At 47.4% G+C, this 10,489-nt stretch overlaps 1 protein-coding gene across 1 annotated transcript in view; it reads right to left on the minus strand.

The window, feature by feature from the left end:
- hhip (hedgehog interacting protein) overlaps positions 1–10,489 on the minus strand; it is a 233,580-nt gene that overhangs the window by 151,603 nt on the left and 71,488 nt on the right. Inside the window, exon 7 of the mRNA XM_070865050.1 lies at positions 8,550–8,693. Within this exon, the coding sequence (XP_070721151.1) occupies positions 8,550–8,693 (144 nt within the window). The remainder of the gene's footprint in view (positions 1–8,549; positions 8,694–10,489) is intronic.

A 10,489-nucleotide genomic window follows, 5' to 3' on the forward strand; every position in this document is an offset into this window, starting at 1 on the left:
TCACATATGAACGTATCTCTGCCTTTCTTGGGCAAGACCATGCGATTGTCCCACAGCAGACAGTCCGCCTGCAGGGACATTTCGCCTTTGCGCCTGTGGAACAGCTTAATCGCATCCTGCATCTCCGCTGGAACACTGGATCAGCTCCCATGGAGGACACAGTTTTTTTTAAACCAAGGACAGTAAAGGATCCTGGCTGGTCCAGGTCCTGACCTGGCGGATTGTAACGGGGGACTTCTTGTTCTCGAATGCCTCCATGACCATGAGCAAGTCCGCTGTCGGCTGCCATTTCCACCCCAGTGGTGGGCAATGGCAGCCGACAGAGAGCATCTGCGCAGTTCTCTGTGCCCGGTCGATGGCGGATTACATAGTTGTATGCCGACAGCATGAGCGCCCATCTTTGGATGCAGGCAGAGGCATTGGTGTTAATCCCTTTGCTCTCAGAACAGCGATATGAGCGGCTTGTGGTCAGTTTCAAGCTCAAACTTGAGGCCAATTAAGTACTGGTGCATTTTTTTTACCCCGTAAACGCACGCCAGAGCCTCTTTTTCCAATCATGCTGAAGGCCCTTTCAGCCTTGGACAAACTCCTGGACGCCTCAGCGACCGGTTGCAAGATCCCTGATAAGTTAGCCTGTTGTAACACACACCCGACCCCATATAACGACGCATCGCAAGCTAGCACTAATCTTTTACAAGGGTTATACAGGACAAACAGTTTGTTTGAACACAACAGATTTCTGGCTTTCTTAAAGGCAGCCTCTTGTGAATTCCCCCATACCCAGTCATCTCCCTTGCGCAGTAGCGCATGTAGGGGTTCTAGCAGGGTGTTTAACCCAGGTAGGAAATTACCGAAATAGTTAAGGAGTCCCAGGAACGACCACAGTTCCATCACGTTGTGTGGTCTTGGCGCATTCTTGATGGCCTCTGTCCTGGCATCAGTTGGTCTGATGCCATCTTCCGCGATTCTTCTTCCCATGAACTCTACCTCCTGCGCCAGGAAAACACACTTCGAGTGTTTCAATCTGAGCCCCATGCGATCCAACCGACTAAGAACAGAGGTTTTGCAAGTGTTCGATGGTGTCCCAACTTGTAACCAGTATGTCTCCCAGGCCGCCTGCAATCTCTGCGGTCTGGAAGAGTCCGTGTTCCATGTTTTTATTGAATGTGTGAGGTTGCAGCCCCTGTTCCATTATTTAAAGGGGCTGCTCCTCAATTTCTGGTTGCACTTCAGTCCCACTTCAGTTCCACACTCCCGATCTTTGGGCACCCTGTGCGGAGGGGAGTGGGTAGGTCCGAAGGCCTCCTCGGAGGACTGCTCCTGGGCACGGCCAAGGGTGCCATCAGCCAGTCCGGGCAGCGGGCGGTCGAGGGGGTCATTCAGCCCGACTCCCTACCTCTCTTCCGCGCTTACATCCAAGCCAGGGTGTCCCTGGAGATGGAGCACGCGGTGTCCACCGGTACACTCGCGGCCTTTTGCGAGAGATGGGCGCCGGAGGGACTGGAGTGCATTATCACCCCCGGCAACAAATTTTAATTTGATTTTATGTTTTAAAGTTTAATTTGTTTGATTGCCGGGTTTTAGTGTCCCCCTCTCCTTTTATAGGGAGCACTTGTATAATTTCTGGTTTTAGTGCCAAAAAAATAAGCAAAAAAAAAGGGGCACTTGAAAAGTGTTTGGAGTGTACCCCCACTTTAATCAGGGGGCACTTAATTTAATGTTTATTTCTGTTACAACCAAAAAGAGTTGTAACCAGTATGTCATCCTGGAAAACCACGGTGCGAGGAACCGACTTTAGCAGGCTCTCCATGTTCCGTTGGAAGATTGCTGCAGCCGACCAAATCTCGAACGGGCACCGGTTATAAATGAACAGGCCTTTGTGCATGTTGATGCAGGTGAGGCCTTTCAAAGACTCCTCCAGCTCCTGCGTCATGTAGGCCGAGGTCAGGTCGAGCTTGGTGAACGTCTTCCCTGCAGCCAGGGTCGTGAATAGGTCGTCTGCCTTGGGTAGCGGGTACTGGTCCTGTCGCAAAAAACGGTTAATCATTACTTTATAGTCCCCACAAATTCTAACCGTGCCATCCTCTTTAAGTACCGGGACAATCGGACTAGCCCAGTCATCGAATTCCACCGGCGCGATGATGCCTTCTCACTGCAGCCTGTCCAGCTCAATTTCCACTTTTGCACGCTTCATGTACAGTACCGCCTGTGCCTTGTGGTGGATGGGTCGCGTACCGGGAACCAAATGGTTCTGCACTTTCGCCCCCAAGAAGCTTCCAATGCCTGGTTCAAACAACGATGGGAACTTGCTCAGAACCTGGGCACATGAGGCGTTGTTGGTGGACGAAAGCGCTCGGATGTCGTCCCAGTTCCAGCGGATTTTTCCCAGCCAGCTTCTGCCAAACAACGTGGGGCCATCCCCTGGCACAATTCACAGCGGGAGTTCGTAAGAGACTTTGACTTCTGCACTGCCAATTACAGGAATCAGTTCCTTGGTGTAAGTCCTTAGTTTGTTGTAAATGGAGCGGAGCTTGGCCTGTGTGCCTTTTTTCCCCACAGCCTGTTGAAGGCCTTTTTACTCATTATGGACTGACTTGCACCTGTGTCCAGTTCCATAGATACTGGAATACAGTTCAGTTCAACTTTCACCATTATTGGTGGACATTTAGTAGTGAATGTGTGTACCCCGTACACTTCTGCCTCCTCAGTACGAGTCTCCAATTCAGCCTGATCTACAGTGGATCGATCTTCCTCTGCAACATGGTGGTTTGCAGCTCGCCCACACATTCACTGGAGGTGTCCCATTGTTCTGCACCCATTGCACACATAGTGCTTGAAGCGGCATTGATGGAGCCGATGATCACCTCCACAACGCCAACAAGGTGTTAACTGCCTCGCATTAACAATTGATGGCGGAATCTGGGTCATCTGCGGTCGGCAGCAGCAGCCGGCGTGTACGTTCTGCCATGTACATTTCTGCTCGAAAACGACATTACTTTATGCACAGTACTGGCCGAAACTTCTTTACTCTGCGAAATCTGTTTGGTGTTATCGCTGGTGGACATAAATGCCTGGGCTATCGTTATGGCTTTACTTAGATTCGGAGTTTCTGCAGTCAGCAGTTTGCGAAGGATTGTCTCATGGCCAATGTCCAGTACAAAAAAGTCTCCAAGCATTTGTTCGAGGAATCCCTCAAACTCACAATGTCCTGCGAGGCGCCTTAGTTCGGCAACATAGCTCGCCACTTCCTGGCCTTCCAATCGTTGACACATGCAGAACCGATATCTCGCCATCAAAACACTTTCCTTAGCATTTAGGTGCTCTCGGACCAACATACACAATTCTTCATTGGATTTCTCTGCTGGTTTTGTCGGAGCTAGGAGGTTCTTCATGAGGCCATAGGTTGTTGCCCCACAAACAGTTAGGAGGATCGCCCTTCGTTTGGTAGCGTTCTCGTCGCTTTCCAGCTCGTTGGTCACGAAGTATTGGTCGAGTCTCTCCACAAAGGCCTCCCAATCGTCCCCTTCTGAGAACTTCTCCAGGATACCAACTGTTCTTTGCATTTTCGCGCGGTTGTTCGTTGCCTCGTCGCCAATCCATAATAAAAGATGAAACTGAGTACTGTGTACAATGAGCAACTGTGACCTTAGCTCCTTTAATAAGACTCCAGAGCGCAGGTATCTCGTGGGTGCCCTGCTTATATACCCTTGGGACTCCCAACAGGCAGGCCCTCTGGTGGTAGTGTAACACAGGTTACAAGGGGTTAAATACATAACACTATCTCAGAGACCGCCTACATCCACTTCTGCTGCTGAAACCCTCATTCGTGCCTTTGTCACCTAACCCAATGTTCTTGTGGCCAATCTCCCATTTTCCACCCTCTATAAACCCCAGCTCATGCAAAACTCTGTTGCCATATCCTATCACGCACCGATTCCCACTCACCCATCATCCCTGTGCTTAGTGACCTACATTGGCTCCCGGTTCCCCAGCACAAATTTAAGATTCTCATCTTTGTGTTTAAATCCCTTCATGGTCCCACCCCTCCTTACCTCTAATCTGCTCGAGTCCTACAACCCTCCAAGAACTCTGCATTACTCCAACTCTGGCCTCTTGTGAATTCCCCACACCCTTTGCCCCACCATCTAGGCCTTATGCTGTGGATTCCCTACATCTCTCCACCTCTCTTTTGTCCTTAAAACCCATTTTCGTGACCAAGCTTTTAATCACTGCTCCTAATATCTCGTGTATTAAATCAATGACCCTGTATTTGTATTGAATTATGGACAAGGTCCCAAGTGGCTTCCCGGCACAGTTGTGGCCAAAGAGGGGAGCAGGGTGTTTCGGGTCAAACTTTCAAATGGACTAATTCACCGGAAACACTTGAACCAAATCAAACTCAGATTCACGGACTATCCTGAGCAACCCACTTTGTATGAAGAAAGAGTCTGACTGGAAACTGTGAGCTCAAAGTAAAGTGTGACGTAGTCTTTTATTGCAGGTCTCCAGCGTGCCTCTCCAGCCTGTGAGACCTCCTTAAGTACCTGTGTTCCCAAGGGATTATGGGATCCCTAGAGACTCCAGGTGAAGAGCCCCCTGGTGGCTGTACAAGGTAAATACAAGTTTACATATATAACAATCTCCTTTGCTATTGGCATCCATTTTTAACTAATTACACTTTTATAAAAAAGCTTGGGATGCTTTTCAATGTTAAAGGCATTATATAAATGCAAGTTGTTGTTGACTAGCAAACAGGCATATTATGGAGGACAGCACAATATAATACTGTCCGCACCCAAAGTCTGCAAACATGCCACTGCCAGCAATATGATTCTTAGCTGATGTCTCCCTCACAGGCCTAGGGATGCTCTGGTCAACTATACTGCTCCTACCATTTTCCTCACTGACATTAGCTTACTCTGTACAGACTAGGGAACCAAATCTGTGGTACCTTTCCAGACGATACAAACATTTTAATTTGATATGTGGGAGTCGCTCTCGTTCCTATTTATGTTTGTTTGTGCTGTCATTATTGAATAAACTCTTACCATTAAAATCAGATGAACAGCAACTCACAGGCCCTGTGAAAACATGGGCCACTGATACCATTGGGGCTCTGGAGATTCAGGTTTATGCTAAAATGTCATTTACTGCAAGACTGCTTTGCTGCTCGGTGCCTTACTGGGCAGTGCATTCAAAAAAGGATTTGTAAAGATGACTGGAGCAGGTTCTATAACACTGGGAAACCTTAAGGTCTGTAGTAAAACTATACAAAGGACTACCCCAGGACTGATTGGTATGCACCACTCCTTATAGACGCCTGAAATCAAATAAGGTTCATACGAGAGACTTGGAGAGTGCAAGCCCTCCATAACTGTCTTTAACATAGGCAAGAACTTTCTTAACTTAAAAACAAAATGTATTAGAGTGCTCGCGTTCTTTCTCTCCTCCTAGCTTCATCCTTGTACAAGGCCTAAATGGAACCAGACGTCGTCATCCCAGAGGAAGCAGAGTTTTGTTCAGTCAGGAAAACAGCCACTAATGGGCTGGGGGCACAGCAGGAAAACCTCTCAGTAATGACTAAGTACAAGACAGCTCAGGTACGACCGCTCAAAGATGATTTCATGCTCTTACAATTTGCACACATTGTATAAAAAGCAGGTCACTGGATGCCATGAGGCATTTAAATTGAGCCCCAGCCTGAGGTGAACAGTAAGGATTTGTACATAGGATTACTGTGGAATTACAATTGGAGTGCTGCACAGTTTGTCAAGTGAACTGGAGGGTATAGAAACATAGAAACATAGAAAATAGGTGCAGGAGTAGGCCATTCGGCCCTTCTAGCCTGTACCGCCATTCAATGAGTTCATGGCTGAACATGCAACTTCAGTACCCCCTTCCTGCTTTCTCGCCATACCCCTTGATCCCCCTAGTAGTAAGGACTTCATCTAACTCCTTTTTGAATATATTTAGTGAATTGGCCTCAACAACTTTCTGTGGTAGGTGGAAAACAAAACAATGTATTGTTATTAAATACACTGCGGCCGAAATTCAGGTGCACCAGAAAGCTGGCGCTCCTATGATTTTTTTTAAACTGGTACTCACCGCTGGAACTCTTGGTGCAGTGAGTAGATCCATTTTCAGGACTTAAAATTTTTTTCAAAGTCCTACATAATGCCTTAGACTCAAACCCAGGCTGACTGGCTGTAAAGGGGTCATTAGGGCGTCCACCGCTATCAATGTAGTGACGTCACAGCGCGTGTGCGTCACCACGCTCTCTCCCCTCCGATAAAGGGGAGAGATTCGTTCATTTATTAACTTTGGCCACTGGGCCACCAGGGAGGGTTTCGACTGGGCCAGAGGCCTGGCACCCAAGAGGGAGTTGCAGGCTGCCCCGCCGAACTCAGGGGCAGTATTTGGCTGGCCGATCGGCAAAAATTCTTCCATTGCAGCCGCGGCAGTGGGCCCTCCCCTTTAAGGGCCATTGCTCTGCTGGGCCGCACAGTCTTCAGAGGGTGCACCGGCAGAAAAACCTGTCAGTGGCACCATGCGGCAGGGGATTGCCGGATTGAGCTGAAAATGGATGGGTAAGTATTTATTTTAATTGGGCAGTGCATCTACTTGGGCGGGATGAGGTTCAGGCCGAAAAATCCCTGACCTGAATTTTGATTGACCCCAAAGCAGCAGCCATTCGATTTTTAGGGATGGCCACCACAAACGGGCATTAACGGGTCCCTTTGAGACCCTGAATTTCGGCCCACTGTCAGGATCTAAAGCAGTAGCAAATACAATCTAATAATTTGGCTTAGATTTGTCATTTAAACTGTTTCATGGAGTATCATATCACATAAGCATATATCTTTGGAAAGCAATTTTTTCTAAGGTTTTAATTGTATTTTGAAGAAAAAGTTTTATATTCTGTATTTTAAATTCTTTAAAAAATATATATAAACTGCACAGGAAGTGGTGACATAATTTATTGCACAGAAAATTAAAAGAAACAATTAACCCTGTAATCTACAATAAAAGAATATTAAACACTTCAGTTCTACAAATAAACAGCCATCATCAATAATACATGATAAATACATCAATAAATCAATCAACCAATAAATCAATCCAAAATAAATTAATAAAAAATAAAAAAAATTTTTAAAAATCAATAAATAAAAAATGTTCTACTCACCGACTGCAGCACCGGGAGCCCTCCAACAGCATGCTGGATGGCGCCCCCCCCCCAGTGTGTGTCTCTCGCTCTGTCAGTGTCTATGTGTTTCTGACAGCGAGGAGAGAGAGAGAGCGAGAGAGAGAGAGGGGGTGGTGGGGGGGGGGAGGAGAGAGGAGAGGGGGGAGGAGAGAGGAGAGGGGGGAGGAGAGAGGAGAGGGGGGAGGAGAGAAGAGGGGGGAGGAGAGGAGAGGGGGGAGGAGGCTGAACGGGCGCGGCGGACGTGAAGCCGGGCCCAAGACTGGGCAAGCGGGCCCCACCGAAGGAAGAGGGAGCGGAGGGGGCTGGAGTTAAATGTAGATGGCTGGGGGAAACTGGGGCTGGGGGTGGGGGAGCGGGGGCGGTCGTCGGAGTCAGAGCGGGAGGTTGTCGGAGCGGGGGTTGAGAGAGCCAGTTGAACAGGGGAAGAAGCTGGAGCCAGAGCAGGAGCTGGACAAGGGAGGTGCAGCCTGATCCTCGCAGCCCCCGTGAGGCCATTCGGCCAGGGCTAGGAGCTGCGTGCTTCGGGCCCCTCCCACAGAGTTTCGGGCGCCTGGAGTTACTGCACATGTGCGCCCCACTGTCGCGTGCCTGTGCAGAGGTCCCGGCACTGATTTCAGCGCAGGGACGTGGCTCCGCTCCTCACAGCTCCAAAGGATCTGCAGGTATTTGTTAGGCCAGAAAAACGGGCGTCCAGGTTGGGGCTGCGCCGTTCTAGGCATGTCCCGAAACTTGGGCCCTGTGTCTCTCTCCACAGATGCTGCCTGATCTGCGGAGTATTTCCAGTATTGTCTGTTTTTATTACCAGTATTCCTGTATCTGCAGTATTTTGTTTTTGTTTTACTGCTACTATTAATCCTACTTCTAATAGTCAGTTACAAGCTACAGCATGGCTTTCAAATAACCTTTAGAAATTGCTCTGGAAATGTATGATATAATCTGAATCCACTCAAATGGATTATAGTCTTGTAGCTCACTCTCCAATATCTATTATTTTACAGCTCTGATTTCCAGCACCCAACCAATATATCATGACTATTTGAACACATTTGTGCTGGACCTCAAAAACATGAAGATAAAATTAAGCACATTAAGAACATGGCCAATTGCCCGATCAACCTTTCCTCTATATATTGCAAGTAATCAATAGATTTGCAAACATGTGCATGGCATTGAATTTTTAGATTTGAGTTGAATCTGGTTTACTCCATCCTTTTTTTTTGTTGTGTCACAATGAATTTGTGCCAATTGACACTTGACTTTGTAAGAAATGAAGCAAAAATTGATGCCTCTATTTTAACAACTGTGATTTGAGTTTATTTCCAAAATCTTTAAGCACACTTACCTGCCTGGATTATGAAGTCCATGTGCAAATATTTCTGGTGGTTGATTGGTGCTATTAAAGTAGGGATTGCTTCTGGGTATAGCATAGGGTGCACTGCAGGAGGCAACATCTACATCAATTCGAAGCACGGAGCCTGTAAAATCGCTGAAAAGAGTATACGACAAATATTAGAAAAAAATAACAGGACTCTAATAAACAAGGATGAACAGTAATACGCGTTGACATTTAAAAAAAATTAATTTTTGTGACATGGGCGTTGCTGGCAAGACCAGCATTTATTGCGCATCCTTAATTGCGCTCGAGAAAGTGGTGGTGAGACGCCTTCTTGAACCACTGCAGTCCATGTGGTGAAACTACTCCTACAGTGCTGTCAGGATGGTGTATGACTTGGAGGGGAACTTGCAGGTGGTGGTATTCAAGTACACCTGCTGCCCTTAGCCTTCTAGGTGGTAGAGATTGCGGGTTTGAGAAGTGCTTCAGAAGAAGCCGTGACAAGTTGATGCAGTGTATCTTGTAGATGGTACACACTGCAGCCATGATGATCCAATGGTGGAAGGAGTGAATATTTAAGGTGGTGAATGGGGTGCCAGTCAAGCGGGCTGCTTTGTCATGGATGGACAGATACAATAGTCAGGTCGGGTAGTTTACCAAGCTGCAGAATTTAGACCAAATGTGGCGACTTCTCATTTAGATGTACTTCTTCCTTTAAAAAATAGCTTGGGAAAATGCAGAAGAATAAAAGGTTGTTTTCTACCACACACTTGTGGGTTTACGATTTTAATCAGGGTCCTATGAAGAGGTGCCTAGTCCAGGTAAGATGTTTCTCTACAGGATAAGAGAAAATTGGAGGACTAGTTGATTTGGGCTGGTATGCATCTACCACTGGGAAAAATTATTATACTAAATAATTATTGCATGGGAGCTTCTACTCTCTGCTGGTGTAGTGGTGAACTACAGCAGATTTCTTGGAACGATATCTGGTTCTTCTCCCGAGGGAACAATTAAAAGATGTGCTTATTTGTCCTGTGAAAACGGCCATCATGCTCTACCCTTTATCTATGATTGGTCCCCTTGGAGGATAAGCCATACCCTGACGTTTCACAGGAATGTGTCACTGGAACCGCCCATCCCAAGGTCTCACGACATTGCAAATTGTAACTCGATCCACTTTGCCTTCCTGAAGTGAGAGAGGACAGAGCTCCCCAGAAGACAGCAATGACCAACCAAAGTGCCCTAGCCCAGTCCAAGTGCATGCCTCCCCCAGCTGAAGTGCCTCCCCGAGCCAAAGTGACTTATCCCAGCGCAAGTGCATCCTTCCCCACGCCACCCCACCATAGATGGGGCAGGCATTGTATACGGATTGTTAACAGGTTTATTGGGAATGAAGTGAATAGACAGTGTCGTGACTTCTGAATATCATTCACTCCAATGATGTAGGGGGTTGGAAGAATGTGATTCATCTTCCAAGTTCCCTCTCTCCCCTCCAATCCACCCGACCCATGTCTCTCCTCCCCCAGCCGCTGGGAGTCAGAGAGGAACGAGAAGAGAGAGAGAGGGAGGGAGGAAAGAGAGAAAGAGAGAGAGAGAGAGAGGAAAGAGAGAGAGCGAGAGAGGAACGAGAAAGAGAGAGAGAGGAAAGAGAAGAGAGAGGAAAGAGAGAGAGAGAGAGGAAAGAGAAAGAGAGAGAGAGAGAGAGGAAAGAGAAAGAGAGAGAGAGAGAGAGGAAAGAGAGAGAGGAAAGAGAGAGAGGAAAGTGAGAGAGAGGAAAGAGAGAGAGAGAGGAGGAAAGAGAGAGGAACGAGAAGAGAGAGAGAGACGAGGAGAGAGAGAGACGAGGAGAGAGAGAGAGAGGAGAGAGAGAGAGAGGAAAGAGAGAGAGGAAAGAGAGAGAGGAAGAGAGAGAGAGAGAGAGAGGAAAGAGAGAGAGAAGAGAGAGAGGA

The sequence above is a fragment of the Pristiophorus japonicus genome, chromosome 2, assembly GCF_044704955.1.
Source record: "Pristiophorus japonicus isolate sPriJap1 chromosome 2, sPriJap1.hap1, whole genome shotgun sequence".
Taxonomy (NCBI): domain Eukaryota; kingdom Metazoa; phylum Chordata; class Chondrichthyes; family Pristiophoridae; genus Pristiophorus; species Pristiophorus japonicus.